General features: G+C 51.3%; 3 protein-coding genes across 5 annotated transcripts; 2 read left to right on the plus strand and 1 right to left on the minus strand.

The window, feature by feature from the left end:
• The first annotated feature begins 42 nt into the window (after positions 1–42).
• Positions 43–8,540, plus strand: POLH (DNA polymerase eta). Of its 2 annotated transcripts, none has more exons than XM_042878444.1 (10): positions 43–279; positions 360–494; positions 572–783; positions 1,115–1,284; positions 3,878–3,981; positions 5,003–5,122; positions 5,359–5,482; positions 6,064–6,129; positions 6,826–6,989; positions 7,574–8,540. In XM_042878444.1, the coding sequence occupies exons 1-10, from the start codon at positions 143–145 to the stop codon at positions 8,421–8,423; spliced, it is 2,082 nt and encodes a 693-aa protein (XP_042734378.1). In that variant the 5' UTR covers positions 43–142; the 3' UTR covers positions 8,424–8,540. The 2 variants fall into 2 exon arrangements, with proteins under 2 accessions (XP_042734378.1, XP_042734385.1); XM_042878451.1 differs by having other exon boundaries at positions 200–283.
• A 1,783-nt stretch (positions 8,541–10,323) lies between these two features.
• On the minus strand, positions 10,324–20,411 carry GTPBP2 (GTP binding protein 2). Of its 2 annotated transcripts, none has more exons than XM_042878464.1 (12): positions 20,238–20,411; positions 18,334–18,360; positions 17,530–17,714; positions 17,110–17,218; positions 16,395–16,592; positions 15,925–16,099; positions 15,148–15,367; positions 14,657–14,792; positions 14,213–14,271; positions 13,332–13,503; positions 12,889–13,053; positions 10,324–12,480 (listed from the first exon to the last, which is right to left on the minus strand). In XM_042878464.1, the coding sequence occupies exons 1-12, from the start codon at positions 20,409–20,411 to the stop codon at positions 12,283–12,285; spliced, it is 1,818 nt and encodes a 605-aa protein (XP_042734398.1). In that variant the 3' UTR covers positions 10,324–12,282. The 2 variants fall into 2 exon arrangements, with proteins under 2 accessions (XP_042734398.1, XP_042734406.1); XM_042878472.1 differs by lacking the exon at positions 20,238–20,411 and adding an exon at positions 18,875–19,348.
• A 1,042-nt stretch (positions 20,412–21,453) lies between these two features.
• Positions 21,454–23,725, plus strand: LOC122186274 (MAD2L1 binding protein). Its single transcript, XM_042882781.1, has 2 exons — positions 21,454–21,790; positions 22,107–23,725. Exons 1-2 carry the CDS (start codon positions 21,494–21,496, stop codon positions 22,635–22,637), a joined length of 828 nt encoding a protein of 275 aa, XP_042738715.1. The 5' UTR covers positions 21,454–21,493; the 3' UTR covers positions 22,638–23,725.
• Positions 23,726–24,083: the final 358 nt, after the last annotated feature.

Genomic DNA, 24,083 nt, shown 5'->3' on the forward strand with positions numbered 1-24,083 from the left:
GCAGGCGCGAGGGCACGGCGGCTCCGCGCACGCGCCGCGGGATGAGCGCGCACCGCCCGCTCCTCCTGAACTGCAGCAACCAGAGCGCAAGGCGCGCCTCAGCCAGCTCCGCCTCCGTCCCGTCTGATCGGACGGGGTCGCGATGTCGCGGGGTCGGGAGCGGGTGGTGGCCCTGGTGGACATGGACTGCTTCTTCATGCAGGTGGAGCAGCGCTTCGACCCGCGGCTGCGCGGCCGGCCCTGCGCCGTGGTGCAGTACAACCAGTGGCAGGGCGGCGGGTAGGTGCGGCGGCCGCTCGGCTCTTCTCTCCCCTCTTCTTCTCTCCTCTCCCCACGCTCATGGCCGCGGTGCGTTTTAGGATCATCGCGGTGAGCTACGAGGCGCGGGCCTTCGGCGTGTCCCGCGGGATGTGGGCGACAGAGGCGCGGGCGCTGTGCCCCGAGCTGCTGCTGGCGCGGGTGCCCGAGGCGCGGGGCAAAGCCGACCTCACCCGGTGAGTGGGGCCGGGGGGCAGCGGGCCGGGAGCGGCGGGGCCCGGAGCTGCGGGCGGCGGCTGAGCTGTGCCGGCAGGTACCGGGAGGCCAGCGCTGAGGTGATGGAGGTGCTGTCGCGCTTCGCCGCCATCGAACGGGCCAGCATCGACGAGGCGTACCTGGATCTGACGGGCAGCGTGCGGGAGCGGCTGCGGGAGCTGCGGGGCCGGCCCCTGGAGGCCGAGCTGCTGCCCACCACCTTCGTGCAGGGGCTGCCCGCCGGGCCCGGTCCCCGGCCCGCCGACAAGGGTACGCGGGGTTCGGCCCCGATGGCCCCGCGGGGCTCCCGGTGCCGGGCCGGCGCTTCGCGGGGCGCGGCTCTGCCGTCCCGCCGCGTCCCTTCCCGCTGTGCTGCCGGTGCGGAGGGCGGCGATGCTTCGTCTCCCCTGGAAGCGCGGCGCTGGAAGTGGGAGCTGCGTGCTCCCGCAGCCTATAGCTCTTAAGTTGCCTGCTTCTTTCCTCGCTGCTGGTGCGCGCTCTCAGATGTAGGCGGCGGTTTGCTGGTGCTTGCCGATGCTGCCGGTCCCTTTGCTGGGCTCACCGACACCCACGTCGCTCCCCTTTGCGTTCCTTTCTGTAGAGGAGCTGCGGCAGCGTGGCTTGCAGGAGTGGCTGGCGTCGCTGTCTTTCGATAACCTCAACTGCCCCGACCTGCAGCTGGCCATGGGAGCAGTCGTTGTGGAGGAAATGAGGGTGGCTGTGGAGAAGGCCACCGGATTCAGGTGCTCAGCTGGGATTTCGCACAACAAAGTACGTGTGTGAGGCATCAGCCTCGCTTCTCTGAGCCAGAATGTGCCGCAGCAGTGCCGTTGTGTTCTTCTAACCCTGTCAGATGGAAGATGAGCAGGGAATGCAATAGCAAGAGAATGACTTTTACTGACACAAACTCCCACTGACTTGGAGGAAGAAGGAAAACACCAGTGTGCTGGTACTGAGTGCTTTTCCTCTTTCTGGTCAGTTGGTCTCTGCCACCTGCTAGCCATGCTCTGGGTGATGCTCAGCCAGCCACACCAGCACCTCATGCGTGGCAGCAGCTGCAGAAGCAAACTGACTTTGATGCTGCAGTTGTGGAGCTCAGCCTTTGCAGAAGAGGCTCACCCATTACAACTTTGAAGTTGCAGGCGCTGGCCAAAATGAGAAAAAGATAAAGATTAAGCAGGTGCTTTGAACTCAGGGGAAATACATCTCATCTTGGACTGCTGTAGATATAACTTAACCTTCCACCAACCAAATGCAGATACTGGAGCTAGCTCTGTACAGGCTCACCTTAAAAGCAGTAAGTGGACTGTGGCACAAAGCTGAGTGAGCTGTACAAGAGTACTGGTGTAGAAATTTCCAATGGAACAGATGTTCAACTTCCATATTTGCTCTCCATAACAGAGAACGTTCCTGCTCATCATAGGAGCATCTCCCATTCTTGCATTTTATTTTTAAGGAGAATAAGGGAATGATGATGGGCTGTCTCTGAAGAACTATGTATGTATTGTATCAAGTGCAGTGCAGAGACCACCAGGTCAGAAGCCTGCACGTGGCCGTGGTGCAGAATGTGCTACTGTGCTGCCACAGCCAGCTCAGCTCTGTGTGTGTGAGCCTTTTCTGCAAAGGCTGAAACAAGCTTTAGGGTTCTCAGTAGACCACAGCGCATTTTGCCCAGCAGGAAATCATCCACAATTACAGCATCAAAGTCAGTTTGTTTCTGCAGCTGCTGCCGTGCATGAGGTGCTCTCAGTGGCTGGCTGAGCATCGTCCAGAGCATGGCTTGCAGGCAGCAGAGACCAACTGAACAGAAAGAGGAAAAGCAGCTCAGCTCACCTCAGTGCCAGCAAACTGATGTTCTTCCTCCAGATCACGGTGAATTTGTCAGTAAAAATCATTCAGTGAAGGCACCCACTGTTCCCTAAACTCAAGGGTGAAGGTTACCTGCACTTGTTTTTCCTGATTTAAAACCATTTTCTTCCTGATGAGCTAACTGGTTAGAGCATACCAGGAACTCAGCTGATAAATTATATAGAGTCACCAAATGAGCTATTTGGAAGCACTAGGAAGATAACAGCAAAGTTTTAGTAGGAATGACTTGTGCCAAACTAATGCCATGTACCACACTTGACAGTGGTCTGATACAGGAGAAACTTTTCTGATGCACTTCTCATTGTAAGTAGAAGATGCTAACTTGGCAAGATACAACATGAATGAGGTTATCTGTCTGCATCTACCTAAAATTTCTGTAGTCTGTAATAACTGTTTAGTGAATTACAGTCAAATTGGAATGTCTAAAGTGGGATCCTGGGGAGATCAGTCTGAGTTCCACTAATAGCCAGTGTTTTCAATGAAGCCCATAAGAAGATAACAGCTGTAGGAATTACAGGTGAATACTAAGCACGGACAGGGCTGAAGACCTGGGCTGTAAGAGTTGTGGGAGATGAGATTAGGGATGAAAATTCTGGGCTTGGAGAAGTCCAGAAACAGGCTAAAATCCTTTCTATTTGAGCGGCTTTCAGGAAAAAATAAAATGAAGAGGTTTTTGGCTGAGTTGCAGCAAGTCAGGAAGTAGCCTGGGGTTATTGTGAGCAATCAGCAGGATGAGTCAGTAATGGGAGCGCAAATGGCATACCCTGCTGCAGTGTGTGCTAATTAGAGAGGTGTCAGAAAAAGTAAACTCATCAGTCATTGGTTCAGCTTGCAGCAGTTTGCTTCAGGAACAGCGTGGTAGAACTTGGAAGAGTCTCCAGTGAAATAAGAATATCTGGACAGCTGCAAAATGACTGGATATGAAAAGCTGAAGGAAAGGGATCTGCTTTGTCTAGAAAAGAGCAAGGGCTTGAAAAAGTCTGTTAACAAAGATGCAGCTGCTCTGTGGGGAAAAGGCTTTGTTTAGTTACGTGTGGTAAAGCAGTGAAAGATGAAATTATGGGACTTTTTAAAATCGGCCATACTTACTTCAGCTGTGTATTCTTGATCCTGTGTTAGACTAGGGTGAGAGGGGAAGCAGTGTAGCAGATAGGTGAGAGAACATCCTTTTCAAGCTAGCTTTTGTATGTTTTGCAGTTTCCTTTTGCAGCATTATGCTGCCGTAGACCTTGCAGAGAGAAGCTTAAAACTGTGACATTGAGAAAAATCAAGATAGAAACAGAAGATGAAGGAGCAAGCATAGTGAGAGAAATAGCTGGAGGAGGATTATGGAGATGCTGGGTGGTTCCGTAGCAATGCAACCTCTGTGCCCTTCCTGGCAGCCTCTCCAAAGGCAGCCCTTAGCACTGCTAAAACAGCACGTGCTGTTGAGTTCTGGACAACAAAGTCAGCACAGTTTTTAATAACAAGCTTTCCACCCTCTTCCATATTACAGATGCTGGCAAAACTGGCCTGTGGGTTAAACAAGCCCAACCGCCAGACACTGGTATCTTCACGATCTGTCCCGCAGCTCTTCAGCCAGATGCCTGTCAGCAGTATGTGAGTACTGGGGAGCTGCCTGCTTTTGTGCTGCCTGGGGCTTAGGCTGAGCTGTTGTGTGGCAAGAGCACGTATTTGAAATGCTGGTGCTGCACTTCCTCAGTCTAGGCTTTTTATGAGGAAGAGAGCTCTGCTTGCCTTTGTTACTGTGGTCCTTGCTTCTGTTAGTTTTGTCCTTACTTGCGTAAAGAGACCAAAGTGGCCTGGGAGTAGGAACTGTTCCTGGCTATCTCACCAGAGAGCAGTCTAATGCTAATTGACAGCAGTCAGCAAAGGCTTTCAACATCCACAGTAACTGTTCATCTGTCTATTTAATAGAGGGAGAGGAAATCCTGCTATGTCAGCTGTGCATGACAGACCATGCTTGGGAGCTGCAGATCTGCTAGTGAGCAAACTGCACCCAAAGAGCCCAACAGCATCATTGTGGGGGCTTTCCCTGGGAAGAACAGTGCTCAGGATGACTGCTGGGATGCACAGGTGTAAGCCAGCAGCAGCCATGGGCAGGGAAGCTGTAGCTGTGTCCCCTTGTAGTGACAGAGCTGTTTTTCCAGCGTGCAGGTTTAGTTTCATTTTGAGCATCTACACTGTGCACAAATGCTGCCTCGTGTGGGGAAGTGTTACCAGCCCTACTGTTCTGCAGGAATGGATCCCTGGTCTCCAGACTTGTAGTGCTGTTCTCTACCTTCAACGTATCACTGATGATGGGGAAGTGGGAGTGGGCAAAGGTCCTCACCATGTAGGTAGAAAGCATGGAGTGTGCAAGGTGTTCCTAAGGGCATAGTTCAGGATTATCTTTTCAAGATGGAACTGAAAGAGTCACTGAAACTGGGTGAGCTGAAGAGCAATTCCCACTTCAACCCATATTTAGCCTTCTACTAGCAAAAGTCATGTTCCAAGTGTTCCCTTTTGTCCTACCAGCCTCTGAGTGCTTTTAGTTGTTCTGAACTAGTGGCAGCTGCAGCAGAAAGGCTTATAATAGTCTTCCACGTGGTGCTCTCTTATTTTTTTTCCTCTGTTGTAGCCGTAACCTGGGGGGCAAGCTTGGTGTTGCCATCACAGACATCCTGGGAGTGGAGTACATCGGGCAGGTGACACAGTTCAGTGAGATGGAGCTCCAGACTCACTTCGGAGACAAGACTGGGTAATGATGTACCACTTGCTGCATTTTGGGTAACAAGGGAGGCAGCTCATCACTGCTGATGTCAGAGCAGGGACCGAATTCTACTGCCCGTTGTGCCTGTCACAGTTGCCTGCATGCGGGGCAGCAAATTATCCACTGGCGCCTGTGGAACCACTGCAGTGGGTGTCCCTGTGTTTACACATTCCCACAGGGCCACATTGGCTGCCTTTACATCATCATTCTTCTGTGGCTTTCAGGTCCTGGCTCTATGATCTGTGCAGAGGAATTGATGATGAACCCGTCAAGAACCGCCACTTGCCTCAGTCCATTGGCTGCAGCAAGAACTTCCCTGGGAAAACAGCCCTGGCAACACAGAAGGAGGTAGGAAAAGCCAACATCTTGCAAAAAGAAACTCAGCTTTTGGATTGGAGAATAAAAGAAAGAACTCCAAAAGCAGAGATTGGCTTGCAGAACTACTGCTTTTCTGTGCCATGGTACCCTGAAACTGAAGCCAGGGGTCTAGTGGCAGGGAGTAATTTGGACCACTAGATAAATGCCCTGTTGACAGAATTGAAAACTCATAAATAAAAGGTCCAGCTTCATAATTTCCATGAACAAAAAGGCTTTCATGGTACCAAGCTTCCAGGGCTGGTTGCTAGAAGGAAGGTAACTAGCTGAAAGGAGGGGAGAGGCAATAAGAGAGCCGGGGCTGTGGAGCCCAACTACCTTTAGGCAAGATCTGGTAGTAATGCGATAGGAATGGATTGGTGTCCGCAGTGCTTTGCCTCCAGAGTTGCCTGGGCCATTTCTTCCAGAAGCACTCCAGACATTGGGCTTTGTGATAAAAATGTCTGTTTTGGTCTGATCCCCTTGCAGTGTTCCTCAGTGTCTGTAGCACTGCTCTGACCTGGCAGCAGTGCTGTGAGCGTGGGCCCAGACCTGCTTGTAACTCTTTTATCCAGGTGCAACACTGGCTGCTGCAGCTGGCCTTGGAGCTGGAATCCAGGCTGATCAAGGACAGGAATCAGGTAAGGAGGAGTGCAGGGACAGCATCCTTCCTTCTATGTCTGAGGAAGTCAGGCCTTCAAGGAAGCCACAAAGTCTTTGTTCACCAAGAGCTGCTTGCAAGAGGCTTAGGGCAGTGGGAGTGGGGGAAGGAAATCAGCCTGCCCTTGGATGCATGCCAGTGCTGAGATGCTCTGAGCAAAGAAGTGTGCAAGAGTCCAGTCAGAAAAGATGACTTTGTCCCAGAATGCTGCAAGGCCAAGGATGGTTCTCTTGTGCTTTAGGATGCAGGAACTTGAAACCTGCTGCACTTTTATCCAGCCTCATTGCTGTTCTGTTGCAGCTTGTAAGCCCTTAGCTGATGGTGTGACCTTTGAGAGCAAATAATATGATTAAATCCACAAATGGTAGACTGCAGGCCGGGGTGAGGTTAAGCTGCTAGCTTCGCTGCTGAAGGAAGGCCAGAAAATGGCACACAGCTGCCTTTGAACAAAAGCGAGGACAAAATGCTTGCCAGTCTGCATGAGGCAGTTGTGTAAGTCCTTGCAGTCCTGTATCACATCCCTTGGAGATCAGGACAGGCAGGACAAGCTGCCATCTGTCTCATAGCATCGAGAGGTAGCTGGGTTGGATAGCGCTCTAGGCAGACCGTCTCTGCCGCCATTCCGGCTCTTTCCTGTAGATGTCGCCTGCGGCACAGCTACGTCTTCTCTTTGCAGAACCACAGAGTGGCCAAGCAGCTGATGGTGGTCATCCGCATGCAGGGAGACACCAGGCTGTCACGTTTTTGTGCTGTCACCCGCTACGATGCCCAGAAGATCTTCAGTGATGCCTTTGCCCTCATCCAAAACTGCAATATGGCTGGGGCTCACCAGGCGGCCTGGTGAGTATGGGAGGAAGTAGTTCGCATCCTTGCTAGGACCTGACTCACGTGACTGATGGTTGGGCTGACTGGCAGGAAAAGGACAAAGATGCTTTTTGGGATGAGGCCACTGGGGGCAAGCAGAAAAACTAGGGTGCACACCTGCTGTATTTAATGTAACTTCCTCCCTCCTGCTCTGTAATAGATGCAAGAGTGTACTTTTAAGACAAGGCTGTTGCTAAGGCCCTCTCTTTGGCTAGAAGTCACAGTAGCTCCAGCCTGTGGCGGACTGAAAGTCTTGGCTGGCAGCTGGCTGTCCCTGCTCTGGTACCTGTTTTCTGCGGGAGGAAGTGCTGTTTTGGGATGAGACTTTCTGCTGTGCCCAACCTAGCCTGCAGTATCTGAGAGACTGTGTTCTGGAGATAGCATAACAAACGGTTACAGGAAACATCCCTCCCACCACTTGTCAGATACCCAGACTAAGTGCTTTCACAAGTTTCCTTCTCTCTTGCCTGTGAGCATTTAATGCTGTTCAAAGTTTTACCTCAGGAAACTACTTGCTTCCCAGAATGGTGTCCGAGTTGACATTGGTCTGTCCTTTGCAGGTCTCCACCACTCATATCAGTGCACCTTGCAGCTAGCAAGTTCTCTGCTCCGACATTCCTCTCTGCAGGCATTGCCTCCTTCCTCACTAGTGAGACTTCACCTGATGGCACTGCTACTGGCAGCACAGAGGCCACATCTTCCACGAGACCTAGGGTCAAATTTTTCAGGAGCCCAAGCAAAGAGCATAGACAGAAGCCAGCTAATGCTATTGAGTCGTTCTTCCAAAAGGTGACAGAAAGGCAGCAGTCAGAGGCAGTACTAACCAGCCTGCCAGCTGCTACCCATGCTCAGTCACCTGCACCCAGCTCCCTGGAGCACCCAGAGGGAGACGGTGCAGGACTTGCCTCTGAGCAGTGTGAGCTGGAGGCCTCTGTGAAGCAGAGTCCCAGAGATGGAAGCCCTGCTTCTCCTTGCAAGAGGCCGTCCTGTGAGGAGCTGCTGTCTGATGCTACACAGACACCCTCAACTCCACCCAACTCCAGGATCCTTCTGAAGTCAGAGCCAGCTCTGGAGGAAAATGAGCAGAATTTGCCACCCTCTGAGCAAGCCCTGCTCCCTCATGTCTCACCAGGAGATCAGCAGTGCTGCGACAAGTGTGGCCAATATGTGCTGGCCTGGGAGCTCCCAGAGCACATGGACTACCACTTTGCTGTGGAGCTGCAACGCTCCTTCCAGGAGTCCAGCTCCCCACCAGCTCTAGCAGAGGTTCCCAACCCCAAAGCTGCAGCTTCTGGGTCTCCTGCCAAAGTGAGGAACAGGCCCAAGACTCTAACAGGATCTAATGCAAAACGACCTCGGGAAAGTGTGACAAGAACTTTAGATTTTTTCTTTAAGCGCTTACCTCCTTAACGCACAGTCATGCTGGAAGTTTTTAGAGAATCAGTGCTTTTAAAAACAAAACCTTTTATACTGCCTTTCAGGTTTTAGTCCAGAGAAATCTAATAAATTATCTCTGTCCAACTCTAAGATGAGTTAGAACTGATGAGTAGTGTGTGGTGCTGGATGTACCCAAATTTGAATTGCACACGTAGTATGGTGGTGACTACCATGCCTGTACACGCTTGATGCTACCAGAAGCTGCATCATACTCTCATCTACCTCCTGCCATGGGTATTTATTGAGTCTCACTGCGCTGTAGGTAATTCTTTATTTTTCCTGTGATGAGAATGCTTTTCCAGTGCTGTAAAAGCAGGTAGTGAGAACACAGGGGCTTATCTAAGACTGATCCAGCCAAGTCTAGGTTTGAACCCTTGTTCACTTACTTAGAATGAACCCTTCATCTCACTGTAGTCTCCACTGGCTGCACTTGCATTTCCACATTTATACACAGTAGCTTATTCCTATGGTCATGTTTCCCATCCCTTCCTCCCAGAAGGGGAACTGCTTTTTTATTTTTTCCTCCATAGATTAGTTCTTCCACCAAAGTGGTTTTTTTTATGTATGGTTTGGCAACTGTATTGCTGCCTAGTATGCAGCGCTCATCACTAGCTCTGGAGTGCACAAGAAACACTGCTAACATCAACTAACCCTAGTGGCTACAGAGCTCACGAAGCAGACTACTATACAGCAAAACAGTGGGCACTGCCAGGAGACCCTCCATCGGGGCTGGAGATGGGCTCATCTCCATGCTGCAGTGCCCGGGGCCCCTGGGCCTCTTTCAGAAACCAGGCTGCTGCTGCTGGAGCCCAGCTCCAGAGCAGTGGGAGTGAGCATACCACGTCAAAGCAGTGCACAGTGGGGCCAGGAAACACTCCACATACTCTGCAGAGTGTTTCATCAGCCTTTCTCTCCCAGAGCAGAGGGGAGAGTTTCTCAGGCAGCAGAGAATGATGCAAAGTACAGCTGTAGTTGCATGTGCTGTTTCCCTTTCATTTCTGAGCAGCACCATCCTATTTTCAGCTGTGAGCTGTTCTCCTTCCACCAGCCAACATTCTCCCCTGTGCTGGGAAGCCACCACACTGCTGTCAGTGGCTACCTAGCGTATATAGCATGACAGTTACAAGATGTTGAGAAGCACAACGCAAAGCTGGTGCTGGTGTGTGCAGCAAGCTCTGCTGGCAGCGAGCAGAGGAAGGAATTAGAGTCCCTCCCATTAATTAAAGCCCTCACCTTGCAAAGTGACAAGTTTCCTGAAGTCTTCAGAGAAAGAGAAATAGCAACCAGTCTGGCAGGGTTGCCTCACAGTCCTCTGACAGCAGCACACCTCATTTCCTAAGTGTCTGGCAAGACCGGCCTTAGCAGGTGCTGCTGCTGGTCACAAAAAAAAATGAGAACTCGCAGCCACTCAGTGACATGGATCACTTCCATGGGGAAGCCCTTCTGCCTCTTGTCCCAGGAGAACAACATGTTCTCAGGGAGATACCACAGCAGCTGCAAACCCCTTGATAAGGTTGGAGCTATTTTAAAAGCAAGTCACCAGTTAGGTCTGTGCCCTAGAATGCATCCCTTTAATTAGGCTCCAGGGCAAGTTATGACAGCAAGAAAGCCCCAGCCACAGGCAGTCCCACCCCTAACAGCCAGAAGAGCTGTGCTCAGAGTGACGTAGCAGCCTGTCACCTCAGGCTTGCTCAGATAAGTTGGGAGATCGAGGTTGTAAACAGCAGCATGCACGCATTCCTTCCACACCCTGGGATGGTATTTATAGAACTGAGTGCAGGATGCAGGGTGAAGGGCAGCCATGACCCAGCTCAAGGGCAGCAGGGCAGAAGCCTGGCTCCACCCTCACTCACTATGCAACTTGGCCAGCAACCTCCATAAAACATCTTTATTCTGTACATTTATTTATAGACAATCAGGGAACAGGGACAAGCCCCAGCATTAGAAAATGTCAAGACAATAAAACAGCAATCATGAAGAGCATGGCACCAAGAACAGTCATGCCACAGCTGGTAGGGACAAGATGGGACCAGCCATCAGCTATCTATCTCAGAGAGGGTTAGAGAAGCCCATGCCTGCTTTGGTGTGGAAGACACTAGGGCTGCTGCAAACAGCTGGCATCATGTTCCCCACCCCTTTCTTAGTGAGCCATGAGCACCAAAGGGTAGAGCCTGCTGGCAGCTGGCTCCAGTCCTCTCAGGCATGGCTGAAAGACCTACGACCACAGCCAGCGACCCTGACCCAGCAGCTGCGTTCTCCCTGCTGAGCTGACTTACAGCTGGGTCAGTGCTCCTCCCAATGGGCAGGCAGTGCCTGCTTCTGTCATTGAGCTGCTTCTTGAGTCCCTTCAGGTACATCACCATTTCACCAGCCTCCCCCAGTCCCAACATGCACTCTGCAGTGCTGGCATCTTTTGTCTCCCCAGGTATTATGCTGTCCACAGATCAGCAGCGTGGGCCACCCAGCCCCACATGCATTGCCTGTGCCAGCAGGTCAGCACCACAACTTGCTTTCAAGAGGGCAAAAAGGCTCTTTGGGTATTTGTGTGGTATTGCAGGCCCTCTCCCCTCTCCTCAGTCAGAGCTGGCAAGCTATGTGCCATGTGACAAGGTTGGCTGGAGGACTATTGCTCACCACTGACTCTTCTGGTCTGACAGTCAGTGAGAAAACCAAAAGCCCATGTACAGCTCAACAGACCCTGCCTTTGGGCTGAGGGGCCTGGAGGAGCTGTCACACACAGCAGCCACACAACAGCATGATGGAAATAAGAGTGCTTCCCTGTGCAGAGTCTTTGCTGGCAACAATAGCCTTCCACTCACAACACACCCCAGTGGCAGGGGAAAGAAAAAAGTCTTCCTTGAGAAGAAAAATAAAGTCACGCCACTTCCAAATCACAACTAAACAACAGAAGTCACCTTGTTTTGTGTTAGTAATGTGGCCTGTCCTCACATTAAGGCAAGCATGGGCTGGGCCCTGGAGCTGCCAAACCAGGGAGCTCACTGCAAGCCACTGCTGCCACATGTAGAATTCACCTGTAGCTGAACAGCCATTAAACAATCTGCCCATGCCAGCACAGGCCCAGGTCTCACTCTGCTCCACAAAACAGCTCCTGCTCCGCTGCTTCAAGGAGCTGTTTGCAAGTGCTGACTAAATCTGCCTTTGTGCTGTAATGCCAGGAGACTGTGCCACACTGAGCAGCCACAGCTTCCTAAGTCACATGAAGGAGTGCGTACATGCACGCAGGGAACAGGACAGGATGCTCGTCCAACAGTAAGACACTTAGACTGGAGTAATGCAAAACCAACATACAAATGGACACACAGCAGATTAAAGCCAACCAAGATTAAAATAGTTAAAAAGTGTCTTGAACGTATTTTGATAGGTTCAACCAAGATCTTGCTGCAGGCAGCAGGGCATCTCCCATCCCCTGCCTGGAGGGATGTGCTGCAGGACTGCATCAACCCAGTGCTCTAACAGCTGGAATGGGACCAAATCTTGTGTCACAGGTGGAAAAACATCCCTTCAGTGAACATCCTTTGTTCAGTGAACAAAGCCAGAACTTGCCTGCCCAGACCAGCGGTTGCCTCCAATCTATTCCGAAGGAAGGCAGGATAACAAAAAGCAGTGGGCAATGTGGAGAATGTGCTTATCTTGCCTCATGTGCTGCACTGAATGTGAGAAACCCTCAGAGACTCCATCTCACAGTACGGAGGAGAGACACCGTTGCTAGAATGGGACAGCAGCAGCTCCAGGCGTCACTCAGAGACCCATGGGAGCTTTCATCCTTCTCCCTGGTTGCTGGTGAGCAGACATCTCTCTGACCTAGTGGTAGTCAGAAGCTCAGCTGTCCAGGCCCTAGAGACTCCTCCAGGCCATTTTCTTTGGTGGTGATGGCTTGGAGATCAGTGACATGCCCAATGCCTTTGGTGACTCCTTCACGGAAAAGCAGCTTGGCTCCGATCTTCAAGTATTCAGGATGCTTGATGAATCTGAAACAGACAACGGCCTTCTCTCCTGTCCGCAGCTTATCCTGAAGAAAAAAAAGGACAGCTTAGACCTATCTGTCCTTCTGATGCATACAAGAGAAGTGCACGTGGATGCTAAGATAATGAAGCAAGTGAACAGGTTGACTCCTTCAGACCACGTGGCTCAAGTCCTTCCCATTACTATTTGCGCAGGGGGAGACAGGAGAACACAAGCTCTGGGGAATGGAAAACTCATCCCCCTTCAGAGTCTTGCTGTAGTCTGTGATACTGCTTGTTTTGCGAGGAGGAAATATCAACCAAATGGGAAGGATAAAGGAGTGGAGTGTGCTCTTAGGAAGAAAGACAGGTATTCAAGATACCAGTAGCCCACAGCCTTAGAAGAGGGCATGGTGGAATACCAGCAGGTCCCAACACTGAGTTCTATCTTCCTCCCTTTTCCTTCCATGACTTACCTTTCCATGGATCTTCTCTACAACAGCTGTCTGTCGCACGTTCCCCACATGTACCGTCACCTGAAATCCCTTCCGGAAAGTTGTTGCATGGAACAACAGCACAATCTCAGCTTCGAACACTGAGCAGATGGTGGGGTTCATTTCTGGGCTCACCATGACCATGCCCTGCACAATAACCAAGAGCTCAGACTAGTTAAGGCCAATCCTCCTGTTTCTGAACAGCACCCACAACCACAAACATGTTTCCACTCTGGAACTTGGACTCACACCCCATTCTCAGTCCAGTACTCATCATACTTCACAGCCTGGCAACCTCCTTCCCTTTCAACAAGCTTTCTGTAAACACTTCTACTTCATTCCCGCTCTACCAATGGGGGATCCACAGGGAAGCTTCCAGCCCCACTCACTGGACCAGCAAAGAAGCTGGCAACAGCAGGACTCACCTTCCGCAGCAGGGAGCGGTCGAAAGGTCCGAGGGCCAGCGTGGCTGCCTGGCCAGCCCGCAGCACGCGGCAGGCTGAGCGGTTGCGCTGGATGCTGCACACCTTCAGCCGGAGGAACTTCCCATCGTCAGTGGGACCAACCACCAGGTTCTCCCCTTCTCGGCAGATCCCACTGCCCAAGGCACAACAGCAGGACAGAGCTCATCAGGAGACAAGGAGGAATTTGCACTCTCCAAGATCAACCTACACAGATTCTCTAGGGCCAACGTGAGTGTCTTTGGATTCTCACCCAGGCACATGACCAACTAACGGGAATGCAACGCTGCTGGGAATAGGGATTCTATACAGTAGGAGCAAAAGCCACACTGTCACTCCTCAAACACCCAGAGTCCTTTGGACAGGGGCCACTCCCTCCTACTGCTCTGCCACACTGCATCATTTCTGCTGGTGAGACTGCAGTTGCCACTTGTGTGAACGTAGCCAAGCTGTGCTCACTGTTCCTGGAAGCTGAATGACAGCTTCTTTCTTCACAGGGTGGCATGTGGTTAACTTCTGCTGGGAGCAGAGGACTTACCATCTACCTCATCCTGCTTGAGGAAGAAGGAATACAACACCTTAGCATCCTGGCTTACTTCTGTTGACTGTTCCCAGCACGCTTTCATCTACCAGCACACTACAGGTCACATTCCTATCTAGCAATTTTAGAGCAGATTCCTTGCCTGCCACTGCACAAGCACTGATCTGCTCATGACATCTCCTAGCATCCTGTGGTCCTCCATCCTCCCTTGGCTCGGTTATCTGGTATGAGTAGGGATCAAACTCTAACCTTGCGGGAACTCCAGCAACCATTCACAATCACACCTGTCTGCCTGTTCCCTTACCTTGACAGAGTTCCTCCCACAACAGTTCCCACTTCTGGCACAGTATAAATTTCATCAACCTGCAAGAAGGCAACAAGAACAAGCTGCTCAGACAGCCGTGAGAAAGCATTCCAGAGTGAGAACAAGCTGCCCACCCCATACAGAATCAGACACCATCCGTGAGCTTTCGATAGCTCCCACAACATTCCTTTTAGAGGAACCTTTGCCTTTTAAGTGGCAACTAGAGAAACAACCTCCTCACTGAAATGGGCATCCCTTGGTTAGGACGCAGCCCAGCCTAAAAAGCCTTGTTCAAGAAACGAGTTTTTCCTTTACTCAAACATCTCCTAGTAATCCAGTGGTTCACCTTGTCTCTGCCTGTTCTATCTAGAATCCACAGATGTTTGTCACACATCACAGCAACACGTGCACTAAGAGAACTGGAGCCAAGCTACCCTTCCATACCTGAAACTCTGTGAGTTGTTGCATTAGCTCCTCCTGCTCTTTACTGTTGGTCAGCGGAGGAAGGATGTTGAGAAAGACTTTCACGAGATCCAGGTTCTCCCCAGAAACATTGGACAGTGTGAAGATTGGGGTGATGCTGTCAGACACAAACACGAGTAAGCAGAATGCCAGACCACAACTACAAAAGGTGACTGAGACTCTGAATCTACCGAGTCCAGAGACTACAGTGATAAAAGGTCAGAGTAGGAGGGCACAAGGAGCTGGCACAACTCTGCCTCATGGCTGGTTGAGGTACTGATCCCCCCCTCTTGGAGAAGCACAGCCTTTGGCATCTTCCACTCCCACAGCCCAGAAAAAAGGCCTGGGATGTGAAAATACAGAGATGAGGAAACCAGCTGAGTGGCTGCCTCTCTTGTCATCACCCTTTCCCAGCACCACACAGCAGCCCAGTCTGAACTGCCTGCTCCCAGCAGAAAAGAATGCTTCCTTACTTGGGAGACTGTGCAAACTGCTGTGCTGCTGTAACAGCATCATCATCTGAGGTGACAAGCAATGGAAGCTTGTTGCAGCCTGGCTGCTTCAGAATTCGTTCCAGCTGCTTCACTGTCCGTTCCACAGTGGCTTTTGAACACAAGTCAACTTTGCTGATGACAATGAAGAAGGGGACCTTGAGGGCCATGGCCAAGCCCAAGTGCTCTCGTGTTGTGCCCGCTGCAGGAGATAAGTTAGAGTGTAGTAGCTTTACAAAAATAAGCAGCAACATCTCCTGACCTTCCCATGGGCCCACCCTGGAAATTTCATCCCAACTGGTAGTTCATCAAGCAATAAGAAAGCAAAACTGTTCTTTTAAACAAAAAAACAAGAGCATTCCAGAAAAGTAGAACCCAGAATTATTGTAACTGATCTCCTTGCTTCAGAAGGATGCAGTAGTTTTCCTTCTTAACAACCACAAAAGTGTCACAGAAAAATATGGAAGAACTCCGGATGCCTTTTCATGAAGTTTTGGATTCAGCACCTCTAAGAATACATTTATTTTTTTTTCCCCTCTGACAAACACAGTCTTAAATTCCAAACAAAGCCTCTGTCCAGAGCACTGTTTAGCATGGTTTACAGCTAGTAACTCAGCCCTGCTTCCCTCCCAGGCACTTAGAGGTGCTGGCCTACAAGAAATCAGAAGGGACTTCTAGACTAATATTTTCTTTCAACATCTTGCTCCCCATTTCACTTCATATTTTACTCTCAGCCTGTGCAGGCAGTGTAACACTCACCAATGCCAGTGTTGGCACTAACTACCAGCATAGCAAAATCTGGGCAGTAGCTGGTGAGGCCAAAGATGGTTGTTTTCAGATACTTGTGGTGGCCAGCCAAGTCGATGAAAGTGATCATCTTGGAGGAACTCTCACAGATCTCTTCTGCTGTTCGGGAGTCACTGTAATTTACCACCTGAGGAACATGAGGACTTGGTGAGAAAAGGAGCCCAGCAAGCAAGTGAAGGAAGAGCCAGCTCTTATCGGTCCCTTTTGACATCAAAATTAGCAGAGATCATAGATGTAAGAAATCATAGATGTAAGAAATCACGTCTGTTGCAAATGGACGTAAGCAGTGATTGGGTAAGGGGACACATAGCTGTACTGCCACTCTTCCATCATATTTCCCTCAGCACTGTAACAGGAGGGTAATCCTGTTCTTCTCCACCCTCCCTATCACCTCCATCTGTGTTCAGCAGCCCCCTGCTCACCTCTCCTTTGCTGTTGAAACCGAGAATCTCAAAACTGATGCTTGATGTTCTTCCTGACTGGATTTCATGGAGATGTCGGAAGAGGTTGAGACGTGCTCGGCCCCGGCCATTGTCCAGCTCTCCTTGTGTTAGGACACCCAACAGAGTTGACTTCCCTGAGTCCACATTACCCAGCACAGCTACTCGCAGGTCTAAGAACTAGGAGAAAAAGAGCAAAGAAATCATTAAACCTACATGCTGCTCCATTGGGTCTGTATGAACACCACACACCTGCAGGGATGTGCCCTAGGGTTTCCTTCCACAACAGACAGACACCACAGCGTACTTTTGTTCAGATTCTGCTCTTGCTCGTGGCAAATCATAGTCTGGGAGTTGTGATATACTTCACTGTGTTGTGATATGACACATCAGCAGGAAGTCTAAATTCTTCCTTGTTTGCACACTGGGTTGCATCACAACTGTTGCTGCAGAATTGAAATAGGTTCTCATCTCTGATCAAGGAAATCTCTCCTACGGGTATGTGCCATAACCACAACCTCAGAGATAAGAAGCGTTGTCCTCAAAGCTTCCCTCTAGCAGCTCTTTAAAGCATCTGCTATGGGCCAATCTGGAGCAGACTGCCTTTAGGGCTTGGACTCCCATCCTAAAAGTAAGTTTCTTGTACGAGGGCTGCACATCTCTGGCAAGAGAGGAGAGCCAGGTCACAGGTTCCTACCTGCTGGTTGTCAGGCACCTTTCGGACGAGCACCTCCGTTATCTTCCTTGGAACATCACTGTCATAATCCACCTCCCTCTCTCGCAGCACCGTAATGTCAGCTCCAACTCTGCCATGGACACAGAAGGGAAGAGTGAGACACACATGCTCGCACTCAGCAGCCCTTGCACATACAGAATCAGATCTGACAAAGTGAATGGGACAAAAACTAGGTGTAGCAGGACAGCAGCCTCAGGCTTGAAGACAGAAGTCTTCTAGCTCCATTCTTATGTCTAGACCTTCATGATAACAAAAGTTTAGTCATACACAAGCACCACGGAGCGATGCCACCAGCTACTCTGGGAACTCCTGGAGCGAACTCTCTCTTGTACCAGAGGCTTTTTAAGCCTACAGGTCCCTCAGACAGAAGTGCACACGTACTTCTCTGCCATACGACGCAGGGTCTTGAGTGAGGCACGCATCTCCTCCTCTGAGAGGCCCACCAGCAGCCCATTGTCCTCCACACCAATCTGGTAGACAGCCTCACCACGGCCTTCCTGTAGTCGCCACTTCATTTGTGTCACCAGGTGCTCAAAGCGGTATTGAGAGGGATTCACCAGCTTTAGCTGTTTAACAGAGGGAAGAGTTACAGTCACAGCCTGGAAGTAATGCCAGTGCCCAAACCAGCAGCTCTCTAAATCAATGCGGTGAAGCAATGCTCCCTGCTCTGACCCACCTCTGGAAAACACACCCCATGTTAGTATCTAAACAGAAACCATGGGATAGGTGAGAGAGTGTTTCACAGGGATGCCTGTATATGGGAGTAGAACATTTCTTCACTTTCCCAAAGGGATCTGCATTCTGCCTGCTGTGGAGGTAAAAAGACAGCACCATGGGACCTATTTGTGATAAATGAGCCAAGTAACCATGATTGGCAGAACAGCTACAAACTGAGTGATAAATGATTATTGGGGACACCTACAGCTGTCAATGTGAAGATTTCAGGAAAACCAGGGGGTCCTGTCTCCTAAAACAGATTCCTAAAATGAGTGACGAGCTCAAACTCTTCCAGCTCAGAACACTGGGTATCTCTATGTACTCAGAAGATGACTGATTGTTCCTTCCTTAGTACAGTGTCTGTTCTTCTGTCCCCACGGGCACATTCCCCATACACTGTCTTTCCTGAAGTTATTTGCTGTGAGAGAGCTCTGAGAAGAAACCCACCTACACTCACAAAATGCTCACCTTGTACTCGATGTTACCATCTTCTGCCTGGTCAGAGAACAAAACAAAACAAAACAGAAGGGTTAGATGCTGTGCCAGAAGGGACTTTATAGGCATCAGCTGAAAAGATATTTCACAGCTTGCACTGACAATTTCAGAAAGGGAAAACTGCAGAAATATATTGTGTTAGGTTGCAGCCCATTCTGCTGCTCATTCCTACACTTAACTAGAACTTACTTCAGGCTTCTTTTTGCTGTTTGCATCACATATTATGAAAAACAAGGGATAAAACTAGAATATGACACAGGGGAGTAGTGCTGCCTTGTTGTTTATGGTTTTTTGTTGTTGTTGTTTTGTTTTGCTTTTTTAATTGTTTGCAAAAAAGAGGGCCAGCCACACAGAGTTCCAGTTTCAAAAAGAGCCACATCCCACAATGCAAACTACACCACCCCATTCCTACTATGTCCAGCAGTTTCTGCCCACCCAGCGCGCACAGAAAGAAGGGAATAGGAACAAAAGTCATTGTTTCTTCTCCCCATGCATTGATACCCTTTTCTCTCACCCAATTATTTTTCCACTGACTCCTTCCCATATCCTTGTATATCTACCCTTCAAGACAGAAGGACCACAGACATAAGGATGCAAATCATGGACTCCTTTGCAATACAGCAAACTGGTGACTGGGCTGGAGAACCAGATGTGATCGAGACTGTAAGCGCATAATGTTCTCTGAAGAATTTCCCCAAGAAGGGCTGAAAACAGACCAAGTTGTATTAGAGCCTAAACCAGAAAGGCCCATAAAGTCATCGATCACAACAGGCTCTAACTTCCAAAGACAACATCTAGTCAAAACTGAAGTAACTTCTGCACCCATTTGGTCGAAGTGCCACTGAGAAAGGACGAGAGCCTGCAAGAAGCCATGTACTCAGGCAGACTAAGCTGAGCTGCCAACTCTAAGCACTTGCTTTTCCTCTGGACACCAATTTGCATGTCAAGAGAGGCAACAGCCCTCTCCCTGCCTTCTAGCTGAGTTTCTAACCACAGAGGAGCTTATGGTGGCAGAAGGCCAACAGAGGGAAGTTCCAAGCTGCCAGCTCGGCACTCGGGCAGCAGAGCTATGCAGTGAGGGAAGGATACGTGCAGGAGGCTTTTGCCATTTAAGAAAAACATCAGGTTCACATTCTGTGCTGTCCTCTAAACAAGGGGGTAGGTCTCTTCTGAAGCAGCTGAGCCTAGAGAAAAGCAACACACAAGGCTGTGCGGACTACATGCTGCACTGGGCGGCCACGGACAGGAAGCCGTGCTGAAACCACAGGGGCTGCACAGCCTCCAGCTGAAGAGAACCAAAACTGAACTGCAGCTGCAGGGGACGCTCCTACCCTCGGACAGGGTCTCACATAGCTGAGCTCTACGTTCTCTCCTCGACGGGAACCACAGCCCGGTGTGGGGGCCGCCCCTTCCCAGCACAGACTCGGATAACTTACTGAGAGCTCGCCCAGCAGGGCTGAGCTATCTTCTCAATGTAATAATGCTCTCCATCCACAGCAGCAGTTTCCTCAGAGCCGTGCCAACCATCTGAACTAACCCACACACCCTTCAAGTAACACCGTCAGTTTTTCCTGCTGCAGGAGACAAACACCAAAAACGAGAACGCTCCCTCGGAGCCCGCCAGCACCCGCCGCATCACCACAACGGAAAACATCGGCTCACGGAGCCGGGCGGGCCGTCACCAGGACGTGCCGAGCGGCGCTCGGGAGCCCGGCAGCTGGTGGAGCCCCCGCCGGCGCTGCCCCGACCTCACCCGCATCCCCGCTCCGGCCCCGCCGCGCACAAAGCCCCCCCCCCCCCACCCATCTCTCCGGGCCCCTTCGCCGGCCCCGACAGGCCCCGGGCGTCCCCTCCGCGGCCGCCGACAGTCGGCTCACCTCAGGCGGCAGGTACGGCGGGTTGTTGGCCTTGCCCCCCCGGCTCCGCCCGCTCTTCTTTTTCGCCTTCGAGCCGCCGCCGCCGCCGCCGGGCGCGGCCCCTCCGCGTCCGCGAAACGCCGCGCCCGTCGGCCTACAGCAGCCCCCGAACAGCTCCGACACCCGCGAATCCATAGCGGCCGGCGCGGCCCCGCCGCCCCGGTGCGGCACCCGTTCCCAGCCCGGGCCCCCCGCCGCCCCGGCCCCCGCCGTCAGCGAAGCCGCCGCGCGGCACCACGGGAAACGGAGTCCGCGGCGCCGCCCGCCTACAATTCCCGGCACGCACTGCGCCTCGCTTCTCTCGGAACTGCCGCTCCCGGCGTGCCCCTCGGCGCGCCCCGCGCCGTTCTCTATGGACTGCCTCCGCAAGGGCGGATGGGAGTTGGAGTTCCGTGCGGGCGGCGCCCCCCGGCGGCCCTGGAGCTCGGAGTGCGGGGTGCCCGGCAGCTCGAGGGCGCCGCCCCGGTGCCCTCCGTTCTGGGACAGCGAGCTGGGGCACACGGCGATTGGCACAGGGGGTGGGAAGCCGAAGTGCTTTTAAGCATTTCTGATATCAGAAACGTCCAATAAAGGCAGAGAAACAACACGGCGCATAGAACTATCCACGCAGATATCGCAACCCCCTGCCGACAGGGGCTCACGACAGAAGCGCTCGGCTCGGGGCGAGAACGCGCTGAGCACCGTGCCCCCCTGTCCGCCTCCGCCAACAGCAGCAAGCCTCGCGATTCGCCGCCGCACCCCCGGGGCCGGCGACGGTCGGTCCGCCTATGTCAACTTCCACGTTCCTGGCACCGCCCCCCCCCCCCCCCGCGGTGCGTGGGAGACTGCGCCCAATGGGGCTGCGGCCACGTTGTTTCCAAACACGGCCGCTCCCCCGCCAGCCACGGGGCCCGGTGCCAGCCTCCGCCTCGCTGAGGCCTCTTAGCGAGGCGGGGAGTTTGGCCGTGTACGGCTCTCTCACCACCGCTTTTTTCCCCTCCCCGCAGCGCTGCGTCCGCCCTCTGGGCGGGCTCTGGGATGCAAGGGAAAAACGCCGCTGATGCGGCCGCTGGGGGGCTCCCTTCTACTCCCCAAGGGCTGACTCCTAGTGCCCGCCCCATCCAACATGGCGCCCACGCTCTCCGGAAGCCACGGGACGGACGTTCCGCCGCTCCCATGGTGCCCCGCGGCGGCAGCCATTCAAATTCCAGCGGGCCGCCGCTGCCGCCGCCTAGAAAATGGCTGCCCTGGGGGAAACGGAGTCGCCTGGTGCGGTGGCGGCTCCGGGTTCTCAGACCTCCCCGCTTCTTACGGTAGAGACGCCGCTAGCCCCGGAGCGCGGCCGTGGGAGGAGGTCCCGGCGGAGCACGCCGGCGGCGCTCAGCCCCGCCGTGTCCGTGGTGTTCCCGGGCGCCGTGAGCCGAGAGAGCTGCTGCCGCTTTGCCTGCGAGCTCCTGAAGCACGTCCTGCACCAGCGGCACCAGCTGCCGCTGCCCTACGAACAGCTCGCCTACTTCTGCCGGCGGGCCACGCAGGTGGGCGGGCGGCTGAGCCTTGGTGGGGGGGCGGGGTGGGTGGCCCGTTTAAAAGTCGGCCTGGGGCTGCCGGTGTAGGGGCTTAACGCTGGTTTCTGTCTGTCAGTGAACTATCCTACCGCCTTCACTCGTTTTCTAACACATCACCTAGAAACCCAAAAGCTCTAATTGCGAATGTTGATAGATTGTCTTCTATGTGTTCATAGAGTCTCAAGGAGGGGATGCGTCATAGTTGACGACCATAGTTGAAGAGTGAATTTGGGACCCTCTGCAATTTTTTGTTCGTATATTAATGTCTCTTTTTTGTGGTTTCTAGGATGGAGATATGATCAAGAAGCCACCTTCTGTGGGCTTAGCAAGCAAGAAGTGCCAGCAGGTGCTGGTGGAACTGGAGGCAGTGCTCCAGCACCTGGAAGTGATGTTCAGCTTGACACTGGTTCCCCGTGTTCTTATTCTGCTTGGAGGCAATGTTGTGAGCCCCAAGGAGCTTTATGAGCTCAACTTAGAAGGGATCTGTGTGGGCAGTGCTGAGAAAAGCCTGAAAACCACATCCTGCGTGCGTAAGCTTTTTCACTCGCTCTTCATTGCAGATGTCTTCAGTGAACTTAAAGCTCTTCCAGTCACAAGCACTGTTGTTATGCTCCAAGGGCATCGCAACTGTGGTGTGGAGTGGTTTTGGCCCAAGCTCAACTACAAAGTGCCAACCAGAGGAAAGAAACTGACTATTAATTTGTCCTGCGATGGAGATATCGATATAAGTGCCTCAGCTCCTCAGATTATGACTTCTGCTTGGGAGGACTACATATGGTTTCAAGCACCAGTGACACTTAAGGGCTTTCATGAATGATCTGTGCCCTGTAGAACTTTAATGGGATACTGAATAATTTTTGGTGCTGCTTTAGGCAATAATTCTATCAAAGGTAATGGCATACACTTGTCTCTCTGGATCTCTTCTCTAGGGCATCTGTTGCCTTCCTGACCACCTTCTTCTGTGTTCACCGCATGACTTGTCTTTGAAAGCAAAAGCCCTTTAAGGCACAGCTGCATACAGCTACCATGATTATTTAAGGAAATTGATATATTGGGTGTAAAGACTTCCCTGTGACACGCTTGCTGAACTGACAAATATTGCAGTCTTCCTGAGTTTTACTCTCCTGAGTTTTACTGCAGCCATTTCTGTTAATGATTACTGCATTATATGATTGTTTGGGACAAGATAACATATATGATTATTAATATAGTTGGCCTTTTACTGTGAAGGCCATAACCATTCTTTACCCCACTGCTGTGAAAGAAGACCTTTTCCTGCAGCCTACTCAGACTTGAGTACTCAAGTGCTTGCCCATCTAGTAGATGATATCTTTCTTCCCATAACACCATTTCAGTTTGTTAGGAATCCAGCACGGCACTCTTCAGCAACTGGAAGACTTCATGCCTAGCAGTGTCTTATACTGGTGATGAAATGAGGCTGAGTGGTCCTGTGAAAGCAACAGAACACATCTTCCTATTCCTTTACTTTTAGTCCATCAGACCTGACAATCAGTTTGATATACAGTTAAAACTAGGAAAAGCAGTTTATTCTCTCCTTCGCAGGAAGTTAGGACTCCTGCCTCAATGTGGTAGCTTATTCCCACTTAACAGAAAATAAAAATATCTTGCTTTAGGGACGGGGAGGAGAAACTAGTACCAGAACTAGATATCTGCTGGAGTTGTCTTGGATCAGCTGGATATGTGTCTATCATGGAATGAATTAAATGGCTCCATCCATAAGAAGAGAATCTCTAGGCTGTTGGTGGTAAGGCTGCTTACTACATGCTAACAGAAGCTGATCGATGGGGTGATAAAAATCCTTTGGAAGGAGGTTGTTAGAAGGTGAATTAACCCTCTGTACTCAGTGCATGTTTTAAGCTTTTCTGACATTTTAGCAGTGAATAAGATTGTAAAACTGGAAGGAAATTAATCTTTTTTTTTTAAGCTTAGAGAGCACTACAGATGCCATTTTTGCCTTGCTATTCCTTGACAGCGAGCAACTGCTAAAACAAGCTCTAGGAAAGAACTGCTAAAATAAAGAGAGCTGCCTTATGTGGAGCTGCTCACTTGAGAATGTAATTATTGGTCTCTCAAATGAAATATAACTCAAACTGTTTAATGGGAGTGTCTGATATTCTCAGGACATCTAAGCCCTTTACATTTCCACCAAAGCTGCTTGAAGCATGTATTTAAGAATGCTAGCATTTCAGTATTTAAAGAAGCTTTTGAAGAGAAGCTGTAGTTCTGAGGAACAAGAGGCCAT

The sequence above is a fragment of the Lagopus leucura genome, unplaced genomic scaffold (assembly GCF_019238085.1).
Source record: "Lagopus leucura isolate 7727_CA_CO unplaced genomic scaffold, USGS_WTPT01 Super-Scaffold_73, whole genome shotgun sequence".
NCBI classification, from domain to species: domain Eukaryota; kingdom Metazoa; phylum Chordata; class Aves; order Galliformes; family Phasianidae; genus Lagopus; species Lagopus leucura.